The sequence below is a fragment of the Falco rusticolus genome, chromosome 7 (genome assembly GCF_015220075.1).
Source record: "Falco rusticolus isolate bFalRus1 chromosome 7, bFalRus1.pri, whole genome shotgun sequence".
NCBI lineage: Eukaryota > Metazoa > Chordata > Aves > Falconiformes > Falconidae > Falco > Falco rusticolus.
In genome coordinates this window covers 1,465,852-1,486,501 of record NC_051193.1, presented here as the reverse complement: position 1 = coordinate 1,486,501, position 20,650 = coordinate 1,465,852, and the positions used below count along the sequence as shown (strand labels likewise).

The 20,650-nt window shown below is 41.7% G+C and overlaps 1 protein-coding gene across 1 annotated transcript in view; it reads right to left on the bottom strand.

The window, feature by feature from the left end:
• Positions 1-838: 838 nt before the first annotated feature.
• The window catches only part of NEO1 (neogenin 1), a 211,954-nt gene continuing 192,142 nt past the window's right edge, over positions 839-20,650 (bottom strand). Inside the window, 8 exon segments of the mRNA XM_037394077.1 lie at positions 839-2,565; positions 5,256-5,377; positions 5,727-5,981; positions 7,303-7,461; positions 13,051-13,143; positions 13,821-14,059; positions 15,820-15,967; positions 16,786-16,854. Of these exon segments, the coding sequence (XP_037249974.1) occupies positions 2,482-2,565; positions 5,256-5,377; positions 5,727-5,981; positions 7,303-7,461; positions 13,051-13,143; positions 13,821-14,059; positions 15,820-15,967; positions 16,786-16,854 (1,169 nt within the window). The 3' untranslated portion in view covers positions 839-2,481.

Genomic DNA, 20,650 nt, shown 5'->3' with positions numbered 1-20,650 from the left:
AACCTTAAAAAACCAACTTTGAACAGTTGTTTTATCATTAAAAATATTCCCCCTCCCCAATTTCAATGACAATATTAACATTCATGGTGTTATACATAAGTAATATTCACAAAGACCCACCAGTTAAGAATACTGTGTATGTATGATGGTATTTCTTTGGGTATAGGTAAAAAATAGGCAAAGGAAAACATGCACTCCCTCCTTTCAGGACAGGGTGCGTACTTTATTATTTAAATACATATTCTGTAGCTTATTTTGTCCTGAATTGTATTGATTAAAAGTCCAAACATCAATTATCCAGGTGGCCCACAGTGCTCCAATTCATTTGATTCCCTCCCCCCCTCAAATAAATAAACCCAGCAAATGTCCTAGAAATGACAACACAAAGAGTCCAGGAAAAGAAAGGAAGTAAAGCTACAACATAAACCCCTGCTGCTCTCCAGGATGATTCATCAGCTCTCCTTTCTCTCAGTGACAGGGACTACGAAAATGGGCTGAGCTCTAGTTTTAGTCAAATGGATAAAAGAAAATACATGAAGCAAAGTTTCTGGGTTTTTATTTAAATTTAAGAAGGTTACAGTATTTTCTCTTAATGTTCCTACAGGTACAGCCACCTAGCAGAGGCACTGTGGGCTACAGCAGCAGCGCCCCGCACCTGAAGTGCTTGGTACCTGCGTGTCCCCCATCGGTATCACTGAGCATCTGAGATCACAAACCCGACTGCTCAGAAGGAACAGATTCTCCATCTGAATCATCAGTAAGGTTTGAGTTTCCTTTCATCTTAAAAATGGAATTGCACACAAGTTTGTTAGGCAGCTGGGTACTGGGGTTTTTTTTCCTTCCTTTTTTTTCTTAAAATACTGTCCCTCTTTCTATGCCTTTCTATTCCTCCTTGTGGCGTTTGGCAGAACCAGGCAATCATACAAGGGGAAAAGAAAAAACCCTTTTCCTTCCCCTTCTATGGGAGCTCCCTTTTAACTTTCCTTCCTTTTTAGTCAGATATGTGATCAGCACCCGAGTCGCTAATACTGGTTTTCTTTTCAAATGGTTTCAAAAGTGTAAAAAATACATTTTTGCCTTGCTTACATCTCCGAAGAATCCTTAAGAGAAGGATTCTTGTTTAAATGGCCTGGGATACAGAAATTGCACTGGGGTTGGACTTGCGGCTGAAGGATCCTGTGGACATGTAGTGTTCTCAGAAGTAAGATATGGTATGTGCTGATGAGAAGAGGTTCACAGTTCTCTGCTTCTGGGAGGTCCAGGTAGCTCAAACCCAAGCACCACCAGCAGGGAAGTGTTGTGCACTGCTGTCTGTGCTAAGCTCTCCATGCTGAATGAGCGCTCAATCTGCACTTGAAAGTTTCATGATGTGATCTTTAAATTAACAACAAAATAGAGCACTGTTGCCAAAAGAAGCTGTAGTGTCATCTAAACATAAGGAACCCTACTTTACAGGAGGAATTTTTTAATGTTTCTAAATGAGACTCTCACTGCAATTCAGTAACCAGAGACACAGTATGCTGAAGTTACAAGGAAGGATGTTACAGAAGATGCTTTCATTTTCTTCAGTCTTTCAAATCAATGTAGAAAGACAGGAAAACAACAATTATGAAACCTCCCACTGGATCCCCTCCCCTTCCCCATCTACTTTTCCCCACTCAAAATATTGAAACTGCACAAAAAGCGACAAACAAGCCTTTCAAATTACATTTCAATTCAATTCAAACAGACTGGTAATCTCACAGTGATGAGAGGAGAAAGTCAGGCTTTTAATAATTATAATATAAAAAAATAAAAAAAAAGCTTACAAATAGCAGTGCAGCATCCCAAAAGGCCATGGATTAACTGCCAGAAGGGGACATAATTATACGCAGAATAAAAAACAAAAACAGAACAACCCACGCTGGCAATGATTTTTCATACACAATAGAACAAGCAGTCAAACGTCAGTCTAGGCTGTGGAAAAACAACAGTTTCTCTTTTTTTTTAACAATATTTTTTTCTTTTTTATAAAAAAAGATAAAATAAAAACACAAATAAAATTGTACATAAATGCGAATGTCCAACACTGAAAAGGCAGGGCAATCACACCACTGAGACAAAACCTGATCAGAAAAAAAAAAAACCCAAACCAATGAAGTCCACTTTTTTTCCTTTTATCTGGATGCTGGATTTCAGGCTGATGCGTCCCATCCTGCATGGTCTCAGCAGGTAAATGGAATTCCACTTGGCAATGACTTCATTGCAGGACAATGACAAGAAAGGTCATCTCTCTTTGACCAGCTGTAGCACAGATGCACTGGTTGGTTCGTTTGCTTTCTGTGTATGTTCTCATGTGCTGTCCCTCTTTCTGTTTTTTTGTTTGGTTTTTTTTGTTTGTTTTTTCTTTATTTTTTTTCTCCCTCTGTACAATTCCTTGTGTTCCAAGGCTGAGTCCTAAGACTTGTGAAGCTGTCTGGAGTCATGTCCTGGTGAAGGTGGTCATGCTGTAGTGATGGCATTAAGGTCCTTCATAAGTCCTTCCAGGTGGGCCATCTCTTTGGTCAGCTCATCCGGTTCATAATTCTGTGGCAGATGTAAAGAATTATTGACAAGATTACTTGCTTCCTTTAATAGACGGACAGAATAAGAAGAAATTGTCAGTGATTCTAGTGTAACTGTGACCCTGGCACATAAATAAGCAGAAGCAGATTTAGCAACAGTTGCAGGAATTAATAACTTGACTCTTATTTTAAGTGCAGACCTTTTTCATAGAATAGTTTGGTTGGAAGAGACCCTTAAGATCACAGAGTCCAACTGTTAACCTAATGCCGCCAAGTTACTTACGTCAGGTCACCCACTGACATCCCCACTTGGCCCCGGGGCAGCCCCCCAGCCTGGGTGCAGTGCTGCTGCAGGCCCCCACCTCCCCAGCCACACTGCCTGGTCCTGCCCACACTCCTTTGCAAGCTGAATGTCTTTGTTTCGGGTGTTTTGGTTTTTTTTTTTTTTTTTCCCCCAATAGTGATTCATGATTTCACTGAAATTTAAGACTGTGATCATCTTATCTGTTTTCCTTGTATCAATTCCTGCTTCAAGATAACAGCCTCCTTTGAACAAAAGGAAGATATTTTTAAAAAACCTTCCCAATTTAATTGGAAAAAAGGTCAAAGCAAGCACTTCAGTAAAATGGTTTTGATAATCATTATGCTTGCTAAATTCATACTCCCTTGTCTAGCTCAACTGTCTGGCTTCAGCTACGGTGAACAGCTATCACTCTTATCTGTGCATCTACGTAGATAGATCACCATGGATTAGTTAATCTTAAAACATTTTCTAAGATGACCAAGTCTTTCCCAGTACTGTGCAGTTCCTGGAGCATTTCTCCAAACCCTCTTTGCTCTTCCAATGCCATTTTCACTGAAGGCAAGCTGGGCTGCCTGTGGTATTCCTGTACCAGCTCTGCTAATGCCGAATCAGAAGCAACACAACTCCTCTCCTGCTTGATAGTTTCTGCTCTATGTATTTAAGGTCCATTATTAGACCTTCTAGTACTGAAGCTACTGCTCAGCTGCCTGCGTACCATACACCTGAAGTCCTTCCCAGAGTAGAGCCCTCGACCCTGACTGCAATCTCACTTCCTTTGCTTTCAGATACAAACTTTTTTCTTTAATTTAAATAGAAATGAATGCAGCAGGCACTTTCCAGTTTACCAAGCAATCTAGACTGTACTAGAAAATTCATCTCTGTCCTGTGTCTAACACATTATCTGCCAACTACTGACAATGATAAATAGCAGCGAGCTGGAAGTACTCAGACTCATTCCTACAGGCTCTCATAAAACCAGAATCAATTCAAATCACTACCTCATCCTGATTTTTAAAACTCATACTTATAACTAATATTTAGTATACTGTGATGACTTTATCTTATAACAACTTATTAATGCCTATAATTAAATATTCCAGATTTGTTGATGAACAAACTAGTGACTGTATCTTTTGTACCAAGCAAAAGAAAGAATAAAGTAGAAGTGACAACCAGACAGAAGGGCAAAAGTGCACCAAATCAAGCATGCATACAGTTTCTAGACCAGCGCATACAGAAATAAAACCAAGAGGGTAACAAAACCAAAGGACAGTAAGGAAACAAGAAAAAAAGGAAAAAATAATTAAAACCAAGCATTTCCTGTAGCAGTAATACAATAGCTAATACAGTACTTCTTGGCTTGCAATTTGAAAGGAAAACAGCTCTTCCAGCATCTGACACCCAAAACATCCTTGCTTCTTAAAAGCTATTTCTAAAAGACCAACAGTTGGTTGTATTTTTCCCCCAGTCAGAACACTTTCATATGAGTATCTAAAAACATGTTTGGGATGATAGCTTTAAACATTTTGGCATTCGTGCTAAATTTCCATCTGCAATGACACTCTGGATGCTCTGCAGCAGCACAGGAAGCTGCAGCTGCGTGACTTTAATGGGATCCAAGCACAGTACGCTTGCAAAACAGACGGCAATAAATGACATCTCAACACGAGCATGAACACATCTTAAGCTGCACAGAAGAGCAAAAGGCACTGTTGGAGGCCTTCAGCTCCATGAACAAAGATGCTCTTTACATCAAGATAAGCAGGCAAAAAACAGATGTGCAGGGCACTTCTACAGCTCCAGTACGGAGGCCTGCATATAGAAGCCCAAGTCACAAACCAAAGCTCCATTAGGCACTATGTACTGCAGAGAACGAAAAGACTAGGGCTAGAGACTGCATCTGTCTTTCCTCTTGTAATTGCGAAAGGCTCACAGAAACCAGAGCAGTGAGCACGAGTCAAGAAAGGAGGTCCCAGAGAACATTACTCTGTGTTCAGCTAGTGGCATCAGCTCAGCCAAAATACTGTCAGAGGTTTTTCAGTGTTTGACTGAATGGGCTTTGTGGACTGGAATAGGTGGAAGCACTGCATCTGTTTTAGTGTTGTGTAATTAGGAAGGAAGGTACTGCTCTTCAGTAATTTTCAGATTTAGAAAGTACTACTAGTACTTGCCATTTAAGTGCTTATTCTCTGAATTTACTGCCTTGTGTAGAAGGTATTTGCACTAGATTTTTTTAATATCGGTTAACAGGCAATGGCACTTGGTGGAAGTCAGCAGCCTCATTATCCTCTGCCTTCGCAAGTCTCATGCAGACATTACTAAAGATTACAGGTATCACACAAGGAGAGATTTGCCACAGTTTGATAAGCACTGCCAAAGAAAGCCCCTGGCAGTGTAAGAGTACCTACGCTTTCTGAGTCCTCAAGCATCCTGGTGGTCTCCTGCACATCAGGGGCACTGGGGACTACCACTGGCATAGGAGGTCGGGTTCTTCCTAAAGTCCCAATCGATGCAGTCTTCACCGAGTGAACTGGATGGTTAGAAGCATAAAATAAATTGTTATATAGTCATGCCTCAGTTAATTAGTTCTTTTGCCTATTCAGAAAGCTCTTGAAAGTAGGAGAATAAAAAGGATTCTATTAGATGAAAAATAACACTTCAGATTACAGAGTGCTGAATTTGAATCTTTGCCTGGTTTATCTGTGTACATAAAAGGAAAGGGTCTTGAAAATTATACCAGCAAAATTCACTCCAGCCTCTGACATTTCCTTTGATGCCGAAGTCTACCCCCTGCCCCTTATGCAGCTTCTCTCATTTTCCTCTAAAATTGCCTTTTTCTCTTTTTGGCAAGTGTGTCTTGCCAGTTTTCCCCTGCTCACCTTGCTGAGTCAATAATGGTGTGCTTGGCAATGCAGGGTCGTACGTGGAACCAGCTGGTGGAACTGCCGGCACTGCAAAACTCTTCAGCGGGTGGGAAGGACGGACATGTGCCGTGGGGAGGTTCTGAGCCGAGTCCTCCTCTTGTGCATTAGCCAGGTAAGACCCTGTGGTGCCTTCAGGATCCTGGTGGTCAGCACAGGTCTGAGACGAGGAAGCTGGCATGGTGTCTGTGCTAGGTGTATTTCGAACAGATTCTACAAGAGACCAACAAATCAACAACAACAACAAAAAAGTTGTTTAACAGAAACTTTCTCTGTGGTCAGACGGAAACAAAACAGTAGTGTTTGCAAGCACCTTTTCCATAAGCCAAGAAGTGAATTCACAGATTCTGTTTTAAGTGAATTCACTGTCCTGTTTTAAGGTGAACGGCAACAGCTGTCTAATAACAAAATAAGCTTGAGCACTGAACGACTCCACAGGCATAATACCAAATCTATAGTTTTGCAATGAAACAGGTACATGTACTAAGACCCAGATAAACAGCATGGAACATAAATCTTCATTCTTCACTTCACCCTTGAGTATTTCACAGTATTGACATTCTTAAATAGGTATACATTAAGCATATATCACTGTAGTGCATACAGAAGAACCAAATTTTTTTCCCAGGTATGAGTTGAAATCCCTTTATTTGCTGAATGCTAAAATGAAACCACAGGGTTCATTTGTTTGTCTGCAGCAGGCTCCGCCCTGATCTCAGAGAACAATAAGACAGTATCTTGAGTTTAGGGCACTGTGACCCTACTTGGACAATATTCAGGAAAAGATCTGGCTTGTGAGATCTGTCACTTCAGCAGTATAAACAGAACAAGGGAAACCTCTGCCTCGAACATATCATCTGCCTGTGTAATTGCAGCCTTGTGAGTTGTTTTCATAAGAAAACAGGAAACAACGCTGTTGGCTGTGGCACCTCAATTAAAACATAGACCTTCAATTGGACAAGCTCAGAATTCACTTAATCTCAAGATGTTACCTACATGCAATTTAGCAATACTGTGCTCTGGAATTTTTCAGAGCACTGGAGACATTAAGAAACTATTGCAAATGATTGTGCTTCAAGCCTGAAAACACTGCACAGAAATCACTGCAATTTTCTGGGTGCTTCAGGAAGATTAACTAATGTCAGCTCTCAGTAGCAAAGTCTGGACTTTTGTCCTCTCTTGGTTTTAAACAAAACTGATTAGGGAAAAAGTTAGTTACCGTATTAAGTAGCTCAAATTAGATTAATTCTCATGTTTCAGGCTCCAGGGCTGAAGATTTCAGAACAAGAAATCTTGGTATTTTAAGTTGTATACAAAACATTAAACCTCCTTCTCCAAGGACATTGTCATGGATCTCAAAATCTGATCTACAGAAAACTCAACCTATCAAGGATTCTGCTGGTATTTAAACTGATCACTGCCTCTCATGGAACACACAATGGTGACTGACCAAGTTAAGCTTCAGGCTTTGATTTCACATGTTTCACTCATTGTTCCATTATAAGCAAAATCTATCTGATCATTTATATCTCACCTGTGGAATTGGCCCTGTCTGAATGGGACATGGATGTGCCAATCGGCCACGGGTTGACCTGGTGATGGAGATAGCTGCGAGTTGGAGAAGCGAGGCTGCCGGAGTGGAAATGATGGTGAGGGTTATCGAGTGAATGGATGGGATGAGCACTAATCACAGCTGTGAATGAACATAAGACAGAAAAATGCTTAACATACAGACAAGCATGCACATGTACTGAAATGCACCATATCCCTCCCTTCTCCCACAAAGCCACCGAACAGGGGAGCCAATGGCCCAGCAGGTTTACAGTGACACCAAGATGATGTATTTTAATATCAGTTTTCCAACTCTGCTCCAGCACTTTAGCTCCCTCCATACCAAGACACAAAACCCCCAAAAGAGGCAAGGCTCTCCGTTTTCCTGTGCAGAAAGTGCATCTCTCTTGGCTGTATCTTGCAGACACTTTCTGTTACACTTGAGAAAAATAAAATTAAGCTCCCTTTATAATTTCCATGTATTTCACACTGTGCCATAAATGTCAGAACTAAGGCAGAAGATAAAGGAGCTCACATTCCAAAATAATTTCTGGTTGTCTTTGAATTTCTTAACATTATAACCAGATGTGGCGTATTTAGTTAATTAAACAATGCAAGACAAACAATAAGAGTAGGGAAGACACCAAAGGCTCCACTTATTCCCTCTGTGCGGACTTTGTAAAGCTCTGCTCCAGTGTGCTCAAACCTAAAGCCTCTTTTTCTCCCCCCCCCCCCCCCTTTTTTTTTAAATCTTTCTGTTTTCTTTTTCCTGTTTGAGACACATGAATTTTATACTTAATGTAAATCATCCTTTGCCCTCACAGCCAAACAAAACCTCACTACTCCCCAGCTGGGAGGAAAAACGTGCGCAGAATTTAGTTCATATGACTGACTAAAACACTGAACTGCTTAAAATCATACAGAAGAGTCACAACACAAAAAAATCAGGACGGGAACACCGCCACTAGCACCATAAAAAACAAAAAGGTTGTGGTTGGTTATTTTCTTTTGAACCTTTTCTGGAAATTCTCCAGATGTGCTGCCTATGAAAGTTACTTTCTATGAATGACATGATGCAGAAATCCATCATTATAATCGCGAGTGCAGTTAAGACTTCTTGCACTGATGCATGCGGTCTGAACTCAGAGGCTGACTAAACAAATATGAACCCTCTGACTTCCTCGCTTCCTGGAAAACAGCCTGTCAGCAGGACAGGATATGTGAATTGATCAGTGGCAGCAATATACTTAGAGATTTTCAGCTATTGGTAATAAACAATTTCTCTCTCCCATTAAGTTACACCAACAGAAAGCTAATGCCATTACCTACCTCTTGTAAACAAAGAGCAACTTAACTCTAATACTGAGTAATCAGTAGGTTCTAGATTTAAGTCCTGTGAGACAGCTGTCAAGGGGATGTGAAAAGTCAGGTATTCTCACTAAGAGCTTCCAGCAAAATTAAACCACCACTTTGTCTTGCAGGGAACTGACATGGCAAAATAACCCATAAAAGCTTGGCAATCAGAAATCCAGAGGCAACAGTCAGAGACACTAGGAGCTCTTTTATGTGCCAGCAAGGTAGGAGGCGTAAAGATTGTAACGCATAAAATTTTACAGGCATAAACATTTTCATTACTTTATTTGTAGAAACCACTGGTCTACACCTGTGTTTTAGCCAGCATTTGAATCACTTTGAAATATAACGTACGTTAGTACAAAAGACTGCCTATATGCTTTTGCAACCTCAATAAAAAGTCATGCACATATACTAAACCTTTCAAGAAATTTCCTAAAAGCTTGGAGATGAGGAGAAAACCACAAAATCATAGTAGCTCTGAAACATGATCAAAGCAGCATCCAGTGAACAAGTGGGGAAAACCAATCCAGTGAGAATGCCAGAAGGTTTACCCTGCCACCTAGCCAGCCACCTTCCACTGCTGCATTTTGCTGACAGTTTGCTGGGTTATGAGACCTAAATCATGTATAGCTTTACAGGTCAAAAAGCAGCATGTTGTATCACCAGTTCTTAATGAAGATCATGGTGCATTATTTACTTCCAAGGAAGAGAAAAGTTCAGGTGAAGAACTGGATAAAGAGAAATTGTTAAAAAAGAAACAGCCCTTTGCTTCCCAATGTCCTTCCAGCATTTTTGTATTCCAGTTGTCAAAGAAGGAAACAACTAGGCACACCCCATTACTGTAAATTGTACTAAAATTGAACATACTAAATTATCCTAGTTTAGTATTTAAGAGGTAAATAACTAGGCTTGAATGCTACAGTGGGCAGAGGGAGAAAAAAGCCATAGGAAGGTGTCTGCAGGCACAGGCTTAAACACACTAAATGGCCCTGCCTTCTGCGTTGCTCACTGCAAAAGGGCCTCACACACCAGTGTCAGTTTTTCTGTGCAGCTTCTTCAAAAAGGTATCTAAAGACATTACATTAATGTTTCCACTTACTATAAAATAGAAGACTACAGCTGGAGGCCCTTAGAGCTTTTGCAAACAGGATGAAAAGTCAAACAAAGTCACAAAAACAATCTCAATCCCTAAGGCACCAGATGACCTTGCATATCCTTCCTGACATTTAGTGCATCATGCTAACCTGTCACACTGAGCCAGCTGTGTGTCTGGTTCATTCTTTCTGGGCAAGGCAATATCTAATAAAGAGAGGGAAAACAGAGAAGCTTTTCAAGTGAACACAGCAGGACTGGTATCAAAAAGAGATGTCAAAGCTGGGTTTAGTGCTGCCAGGAAATACCATATCCACAACTGTATCTGCTAGCATTATCACATCAGCTTGAATACAATCAAAAGGCAGAACTGGAATATACTACCTCCCTAAAATATGCATCACCGCTGTATGGCTTGTGTGGCCTGCATACCTTTTAGTCCTCTGTGGGACTGATCACATAAGTTGCTAAGTATCTTTCTCACTGAATGACACAGGACAAGGGATACTTCACTGCGCTCTTTCTGTGAGGCACCCTGCACAATTCAGCAGGGGCTCCTATACGAGTTTATCTTATGTGTGTCCAATACTGCATTCCATTTAGAGAAAAAGCACTTAGAACTGAGTGCAAGGTACGACTTACTGTAGTGTGAATTTGTTACAGGGTCACACAAGTCTGAATTCATCACGTTCTAGCACTTGCCATGGGACATCATCAGGCAATCCTCAGAATCCAATAGCTGCAATGTCCCTTGCTAGACACCCATATATGACAGCATGCAAACTTCTAAGAAACTAATCAAGAGTAAAGATTATTAATATAAAACTATCCTCCACTCCTTCCTCATATGCGTAAAACTGGAGAAAACAAGGAGCATCAGGCTACTTACTTTAAAACCAAGAAAAAAGATACTGTCTTTTAAGAAGGTAGTAATACAAGGAAACAGTTGAAAATTCACAAACAGAGCCAATCAGGTTGTCAGGACACTTGAAAAAGCGCGTAAGGGGCCAAGAAAACCAAGCACTTGTTTCAGGTAAATAAAGTAAACAGTTAGAAAGTTGAAACGTAACTGACTAGTCTGAATTCGTTCCATAAAACACAGGAGGCTGTGGCAGCAATTACCTGGCTGCAGAGTGCTCAGGAAAGCCTACATCCCAGCCCCGGCAAGCACTGTAATTTTGCCTCACAGTTCTCACTGCATGTTGCCTTTTGTACTTTTTACTTAGGTTCTCAAGTCAGGGTTTCTGCCTAGTTGTTCAGAGGTTTAGCCAAGTCCCTTTCCATCTCAGAGTCATCGTTTGAAAACCTGATATATTAATTCTTAAAGTATTTTGTAATAGTAATTAAAACATATTACTACTGCCTCAACAAAATCTCAGTTCAGCACTATTGCTCAAATCGTCATTAACTAATAGTGAGATACACAGATAAGAAGCAACAAACCAGACATTCTCCTCATTTAGGAGTCTGCTCTGCCAGACTCGCGAAACCTCACCCTCTGTCAGTGGTCTGTCCACCTTCTGATAAATTTGTATAAAGGCCCATTGTGGAGGAAAGCTTCTCATGTACTGCAGGCTTTTGGTATCCTTTCCAAAAGATTCCAGTGTTGCTCCTTCAGGGCCATTCTGCTCAGTAAATCACGGGACAAGTTGGCACATGGGGACGTCTTGCACTGAGACCTGTGGTGACCTTTTGCCCCAGCTCCCTAATTCTCTCCTACTGGAAGAGCAGCTGAGTTGTTTCTGAAGCTGCTTCTGAGCCACTACCACATTTTAGCATAAATCCATACTGATTTTGGTTTGCCATAGGAGGGTGGATTGTAAACTGCAGCTTGTCAAGAGCTGCTTCACAGAGCTGCCCATGCAGTGGGGACAGCAGTTACGGTTAGCGCTGTGGCAGAAGAGTACGATCACTGCAGATATGGGTGAACATGGTTGTTTAGAAAAGATTAAGCATGAGTCCTGTAAAAATAAATCCTGCCTCACTAATCTCAGAGCTTAAAGACAGTAAATATGTCAATAAAGGGAACCAGCAAATATAATACAGATAAATTTTTAAAAAGGCTCTGACAAGACTCCACTCCAAAGTTAAAACACTAAGTTGCTGCTGAGGGAAAGCTCTTTTATGGATTGAAAGATGGTTACAGATATGAAGCTAAGAGGGGCTTGACAGTCAATTTTCAAGACAGAGGAGAGGAAGCAGGAGATTCCCCAGGTATCAGTGCTGGGACTGGTTTTAACCAATTATCTTTTTCAGTGACCCAGACAAGGAAGCAATCAAAGACATCTTCAAGTTTGTCAATAATATTAAGGCCTTTGGGGTAGTCAAATGCTATTCTGATGTCAAGGAACTCCAGAAGGGCCTCACAAGAGTGCATGAGCGGGCAAAGAGGTGGCAGGTAAACTTCCACATCACCTGAATATACAGTAATACACTGAGGGATAAATAAATCCAAACAGTACTTATATGATGCGGGACCTCAGAGCTGCCAGTTACAATTCAGCAAAGAGATTTTGGAAATAGGGTTGACAGATCATTAGCTCAATATGCAACGGCAGTGAAAAAAGCCAACAGAATGTAGTACCTCACTGGGCAAGGAAGGTATTGAGAACAAGGCCTCTGCCTTATCATTCTGCTCTCTCATTCATCGTTCCCTGCTCCGTAAGAACTTGGTGGTACTGTGTGCAGCTCTGGCCTCTCTGAACCTCAAGCAGTTTAGCAAAGCTAGAGAAGGTTCTGAGAATGGTGACTAAAGTGATAAAGGGGATGATGAAGTAGTTGCCTCATGACGGGAGGCTAAAAAGGCTATGACTGTTTGGTCTAGGTAGGAGAAAACTAGTAGTGGAGAAGAACGTGACAGATTTACCAGCTCTCTACAGTTCCTACGTAACAGCTGGATACTGGCAAGAGTGAAAAGGGCACGGACTATAACCAGCAGCCAGGCTCACAGGCTTGTCCTGGAAAGCACGTGCAGTTGCCACTGCTGGGGGCTGGGACAGACAGACTGCTGGGCACAGCCCCGACGTCCCCACTTCCACAGTGCGCCTCCTGCTCGCTCCGATACAGCTGCTCAGTTTTTCCTTTTAACTTGATCTAACTCTGCCTTCACGATAAGAAATTCAGGACGCCTTCTTTGAACTGTCTGCACTGCATGTATGACAGAATTACTTAGGAAAAGTAAGTAGGAAGGCAGCAAGTGTGTGCGCCTGTGCATACAGTATCAACATGGCTTGTTTGGGTGCTCCCAATTTCAAGCCAGCTAGTACGTGGGCTGTTGACTTACGCTGAGGTGGTTGAGAATCAAAAGGCATCATCATCTTGGGCCTCATCCCCCTTCTTCCTGCCAGGGTGGACATGCTATCCTCCGACTCATGCCCTGAAGGAAAAATACTGAAGGTTATTCACTACTGCAGCAAGCCTTGTGTGATACCATACCAGACTATTTCAGTCCTCAGTATTTCTGGGCTGTCCTGTTTGTAAGCAGTTCTGTGACTCGTAACTGATAAAACTAGCACTCTCATCCCTCACTAGAAGGCAGAAAAGACAGTTAGGGTAAAGATTATCAGGCACTGTAGAAACTCTTCCAGACCATCATGCAAAGACACACCTCTGGCAGTGCAGCTCTGGGCAGTGAGGGGCAGGCACGAAGAGTCACACGTGTGGGTCAGACATGCTGGACTAACGAGTTACCCACTCGCCAAATGAAAACTCACCCACACCAAAACCTGACTGTGTCTGTCCGCTGAAAGAATGTCATAAACATCTCTCAGCGGTTTCATGTGAAACACTTGTTGATCTTCTGATTACTAATCAGTATTTACCCAAGGGAAACGCATGCCTTAACTCCTGGGCACTCAATTTTCTCACTAAAACGTGTGATCCAGCCTTTTCAGAGAATCTTACAAACTAGGCACAAACCCCAATTCATTACTTGGAAAACAAGAACAAAAAAAGGTTAAGGGTAACTAAATAAAAGGTCAATAAAGCAATTTCACCAGAGTAAAATGCATTTGGTTTTAAACATCACAGTCAAAGTACTCGTTGATAGCTCACCTCTGTAGGAATTGCGCCTTTGATGGATATTGCTGTCCATGGAATTATCAACAGGGGTGATGTCTTGGGAGTTGCGAGGGATTGGGGTATCTGTCATGATTGGGTTGGGATCTGGAGATTTATCAATGGGTTTTAGCTCCAGTCTTTCATGATGGATCCACAGGTCAGGAGGCTTGACGTCTTTCGAGTTTCCTTTGTACTTATGGGACCCGTTCACTGATTTGCAGGCAGCTCGTTTCCTTGGGAAGGAAAACAAATGAAATGCTCTTAGATGTAGGCTTCCTTTCACTTGTTGAAGGAGGCAAATTTTCACTGAGATTTCCTTCAGATCTTGTATCCAGCTGAGCAAAAGCTACCCACTGGGCAGGAAGCTTTGAATTTTACATATAAGCACATCTGACATCTCAAAGCATATTCTGCAATTCTGACGCCATGAAATTTGTCTCAAATGCTACCACATGCTGTAGAACTGTGCTCTACAGTCTAGGCTTTCATTAACAAAAATTAAGTTTTCAGTACTTACGTTATAAGAGAATATTCTAAACATGAAGTGTACATACATCGTGCTGTGCCCTTACTCCAGGGCTTACAAACAGCCGCAAACAATAGCTGTAGGAGGAGTGTACAAATAGCCACTTATCCCCATAGCATGGTTAACTCTACAGATTATGACATGAGCATCATTTTCCCACCGCTCAGGTCAGACACACTGATGATGGCTTGTTCATCACTGCTGAACAGCATCACCCGATTTTAAGGCAGACAGTTGACATGACGGAATTTTGGAAAAGTAAACCGCAGAGTTCCGACACTGCCCTCCACACGTGGCGTCCAAGCTTTTGGACCCTGGCAATGACGAGGAAGGTGTCCTTTCTAGGTGGCAAGTTCCTAGAACCGGCTAAGATATGACTAAATTATTTGAAAATACAACGAACAGAACAGAGCTGTCTGATTCGGTGATTCACAGCCAGACGTGCCCCCGGCATCCTGCCTGGAGCACTGTAGCTGAACCAGCACAACAGATCAGGTTATTCACTGGCTGTGGGTTGCTGCATGTAAGAGGTGGCATTTAGAAACTGGGAAAACAAAGGCAAGATTTCACAGGCTTATTTCTGCTCTTTGAAAATAAATGTATCTCTTGGTGCAGGCCCAGGTAGTTGCCCATCTCCCAAGCACACCCCCAGCTGCTAGACCATATTACTTGCTTGCCTCTCCTGAAGACGGCATTTTTACAGATGGTTTCAGCTTCAGCAAAACAGTGCAAATGACTTCTAACGCCTGACTTGTAATAACGTTCTTAAAACTCTGTTTTGCTAACAGAGTCTTTTCAAATGTTAAAAAAAAGCTTTCAGCTCTGTTCAGTTCTTTCAAAGGACATGCAGGAACACCTTCAGGACCTATAAGGGAAGCATGTAGTCTGATTCAGATGGTCTAAATGAGGAGAATTCAGATACCACCTGTACTTTGAATTTGGAGCACTTTCTAAGGGAGCCCAGCACCAGATTCAGATTCCACTCCAGTAATTCGCGATCTAAAAATTGGATATTACCACGCACAGCTTGTAAACATACTCCACACAGTGAAGTACAGCTAGAACAGAAGTGAGAATCTGCCTGAGCTGCTGAGCTCTCACAGCTCTAAACAGATGTATTGGCTCAGGTTTGGCAACAATTATTTAAACAATGAAAGGGGCAAGTGCAGGCATACATGAAAGCATTGCCACAGTTTGCCTGTAAACTCTGGACAGCTTGTAAACTCTGAAACACTGATTAAGAAAACAGCACCTCACCACTGCAGGTAGGATCACGTAGCTGCACTGATGCATGTAGTCTTCTGAACACAGGAATCCAAACTGCATTACCCATCTGTTGTCAGGACGAGCATTTCTACAGCCCACAAGACTTAAAAGCAATAAACTTAAGCATCATAAAGAAAAGATTAAATCACAGAATTACACGAGAAAGGTAGGACAGGGCAAAGTGCCACCTGGACATCTTACTTTTTTTGGTGAGAAGTTGTACGACGAGTGCAGAAGACGGCGACTATCACCACTATCACAACGGTGATCACTCCAACAGACACTATGATTACAAGCAGCATGTTGCTGTCCAAGGGAGAAGTAGGACTTCCATGGGGACTGTTACTGCCTGTTGGAGATGGAAGAAAGGGGTTATTTATTATACAGAAAAAAACCCACCTAAAGCAAGCAGTGCCCATCAAAGGCTTCTAAAATCACTCCGATTAGCAGAATGAGAAAGATATTTGTCTGCTAGGACTTCAAGTGAAGTGCTTGCTTATGTTCTTGTCATTTGCTAACTGTGTTTCTGTACAACTACTAAATCTATAAAACGCTTTATAGATCCATTTCCAACTAACGGTCTATGAAAATGTATGTTCATCCTACTCAAATAGTTATCATAAAAAAAGTTCAATAGTTTAGACTCTAAGGGGAGTTAACTTGGGACTTTGCTACAACTTTAGTACCACGGGCACTCCCTTGGACCCAATAATCACACGGGTCAGCATCAGTATTCTGTAGTGGTCACTCTCCTTCAAAAGAAACACACTTGCTGTAACACTAATGAGTGTTACCTTAGGGAAAGGCTTCCAGAATGCACAGTGCTAAAGGAGGAGTTAGGATGATTTTTTTTCCTTCCTAATATGTTCTTATGAATTAATTTTACACTTGTGCACTATAGCAGCCATTTAAACTGGGAACAAGATCTGCTTATCAAGACTGAAATGCAAATGCACACATTGATTATTTTTCCATATACCCCACACAGCAGGCAAGAACGCTGTGACAGAAGTATGATACTATTTCTTGAGTGGAAAGAACTATCATCATGAAGAGAAAAGGTCACTGGAACAGATGTAATTGGTATTTTCAGTCGGATACAGCATCACTCTGTGAAACACCAAACGACTTTGCATTTAAATTGAAAAGCTTTGTAACACCACTTACCACCGAGAGGCGGTTTGTAATCCGGCCCTATGTCCACTGGGCGGCTGCCTTTCCCTGCAGATCCTGAAGCTGGAAAGGTCGTATATGTGGTAATTTTACATACATATATATACACACATAAACACACACTTTAGCATTTCTAAGGTAGCTCTTTTAGAATTTCTCTGACCCACTGTGTGCATTTTCCCCCTCCTTGTCTCTCCCCTACATCTATTTGGCTTTGAACAGCAACTGTGTATCTCCAAGAAGAGAACAACTTCTTCAAAAGACCTATTTAATAATTAGTTTATTGTGTTAGTATTTTCCTAAGTAAGCTTAGGAGCCTCTACTAGTATTAATTTAAAAAAAATACAATAAAAATTATTTGCAGTAATGCACAGATATATATTGAAGAAAATGGCTTTGCCACACTTGTACAGACAGTTAATCACCTTGAAACAGTGATTATACAGGTTTTTTTCCCTTCATACCTAATCACAGTAGGTGTGGAAGGCTAGAAGTGAAGGATCAAAAGCAGAGTAGACACCATACTAAGTCCCTGCCTATCCATAAAAAACTTGCTTTCAGCTTCTCCCTGTTCTTTTTCCATTTGTTTCACCTTCGCCGGAAGTGACATTGAAGTATTGCAAAAAACTTTTTGGTGAAACCTGGGATTCATTAGTTTCAAAGCTTTATAGGCTGACAATGGAAGTTAACGTATCTGTACCCCAGTCATCACCAACTGAGGCCAATGACACAGCCCTCCTGAACCTGGGCTGCTCCAGGGGGCTCCTAGGTGCTGAATGCCAGAGCCAACACCAGCTGCAATGCTGTCCTCCTTCCACTTAAAAAGTATTTCCCCTTGCATAATTCAGGTCTAATTTAGATTACTTGCTGCCAGAGCAAGACACATGAAGTCACAAGTTCACCTCTAATGTTAAGACCTCTCCTGAGTTAGCAGAATGCTTCCTGCAGATAAAGATACACAAAATCCTCGTTCTTTCACTTCTGTATTTTCATTAAAATGCACTAGTGCAATATGACCATGAATGATAAAAATACTATAGTAGGGGAAACATAAAGCAAGATGCAAAGAACATCCCTATTGGTACCCAAAATACTCCGCACATTTTTACCCGTTACGCACAAAAAGCCAAAACCACAAAAATCAGAAGTCTGCAAGTTCGGCAGTTTCACCGTCGGGAGAAGGATTTTCTCAGTTAAAAATCTACTCTAATCAAGAGGTAGTAAGCGTTAAAGGATGTGTAACAAATGGAAATTGTGAACTTGAAGTCAAAGTCTGTAAATTAATCACTGTGAAATAAAGACAACTGGTAACCCAGCAAAGTTTCCAGCAAAACTACTGATTTATGCCCCAAAAAGAAAATAAGAAGGAACGTTACATGTAATCAGTGAGGATTTAGATGCAGTCTGAAATTGCAGGAAAGATGTATTGCAGGACAAATCTATAATGAAAAAGACACACTGCCCCTGCAAGTCTAGAAAGGACACTGCAATCAGTGAAAACGTGTCCTTTTCTGGAAATACTGGACTACTAACTTTGCAGCCGCCATGAAATAATTTAACAGAATTTTAAACAGCTTGTATTTGATACATTTGTATCTGCATGACCAGATAACTTGCACTGGAAATATGTGAAAAAAAAAACAACCCAACCCGAGATGAATTGTCTGAATCACTGAATGTAGTGCAGAAGATGCACTGAAGCACCAGAGAAGCTGGGGGTGGTGGTGGTGGTTGTGGGAAGGTGACTGACAGTATTTCAAAAGGACAACTAGACACCCCACATTGTTAGTGCAGCAGCTGCAGCCTTAACATAGGCAGGATCACGGAAAAGGCGACAGACAGGCGATGGTGGCATACTTAATGCCCACCTTTCTGTTTTATTGAAAACAGGTATTTTCAAACAAACTAAATGTCAGACTATAAATTTGGTTGGCAACAGTCAGACATACTGAATTTAGACTTCCATAACACATTTTACCAAGTACTTTACAATGCTTTGTTAAAATAACATCATAAAAAACAATGTGGCACATATTAACAAGATTAACAACAAATTAACTTATAAGAATGAGAATTATAGTTGCCGAATCATTATTCACAAGGCATATTTCTAATGAGTTCTGCAAAGACTTGTGCTTGGCCAAGTGTAATTCAATATCCTTAATACACCATGAATGAAAATTAAAATAATGCTACTGAAGGTAGCAGGGACATAAAATGGTGTAGATAAGATATACAAAATCACCTGCGCAGACCGACGGGGTCATGTGGTACATGTGAGCGTAATGCAGTGGTTTGCGGGGTGTGTGCGCTCCCTGAATGATGTATATACTACACTGCCAACTGCAGATTTTATACCCCCCCATACGTGTGTGGGTAAGTGACAAAGAGTATAAATCACATTTAGATGACAAAAAACATGGGAAGGCAGTGACACGGAGGAAGCAGTATTCTGGCAAGCTGCTCTAGAGGACGTAGCCATCCTTGGGAATAACTACCTACGCACGACCCCCACAGCGCGCGGCAGCTCAGGGACACCTGATACTGGCACTGACTGCGGTGACAGTGTCTGTACATTTCCAAAAATGCAAAGGTAACTAACTACAAGATGCAAAGTCCAGTTTTCAAAATAGTGTAATTTAGATACTTAACCAAGACGCTTCTCAGTATCTAATTCCTGAAACCAGGGATCAACAGTTCAGGCTCTAAACCCCGGGGAGTTCCTCTCTGAGGCAGTGCCTCGGGCTGACCCTCCGCTGCCGTTTATGCGGCCGTAAGGACTGTCCCTCACTGCCCCCCTTGGAAGCAGCGAGTCGTCCCCTCCGGAGCACACACCTTGCTTCTACCCCGCATGCTCTGAACAAGCACACACACGTGCTGCACCAGCTGTATAGACACTGGCCTGTTTTCCAGGATCTCATAAAGTTTGTTGTTGAGGTTTCCTGTTTCCTTCCATACGAAGGAACAGTTTAAGGTAACGTTTACTTGAAATTGTTATTTTATTGTTGAATTGTTTTTAGCTTGTCGGTCCCCATGTTACCCATTAGGTGTCTGCAGCCAGACCACACATTCTGTGTCACTTCAGGACAGTTTCACCGGGGTCAGACACCTCAACCTCTGCTTCTGTACTCGGCTGGTGCAGCTCCCTGAGGCCTGACAGCGACGGCCACTAACTTCTCATCCAAGCTCTGTGCTGTGGAAGTGTGTGGAAGAACGCTACAGTGTGCTTAATACAGAAGAAAAACATTAAATTGGGGGTCAGAACCAACCAGACAGAACCACCAAGGCCCGCTGCCCCTGTAGCTCTGTTCCTTCCCCGTGCCAAACAACTTGCCCACCATTTCCTGAAAGACGGCCTGCAGCTCAGGGACAGTCCAGCGGGCTGTCCTGCTCTTCTTCCTCTGCTCCCCTTCTACATTTAACGTACTGCCATGATTTTATGATCTCCGAGTGTTCTTATAGGAATTCTGAAACAAAACTCTCAGCTTTTATGATTTATAATTATATAATTTGGTAAAATTAATCAAATTGTTACTGGAAGAATGTGTTACTTTAGGTGATAAGACGGATGAGAAGATTTAGTTTTCTGCTGAAATGAGGTCAGAATAGTGCAGAACAGAAACCAGCAACTTTTACATTGCACCTGTTAATCTCCCCCTATTCCCTTCCACTTGCAGTTGAGCGCTGATGATGACACGTGAGCATCTGCTTACCCACAGACATCTCAGCTAGCATCTCTGTTACACAAGTCTGGATATGAATTTACTCCAGAGCCATCTATACCAGCATTATTTGGTACACAGAAGGTAAAAGCATATTTAATAAATTACTTCTAAGTAACAAGTTGAAAAGCAACCCC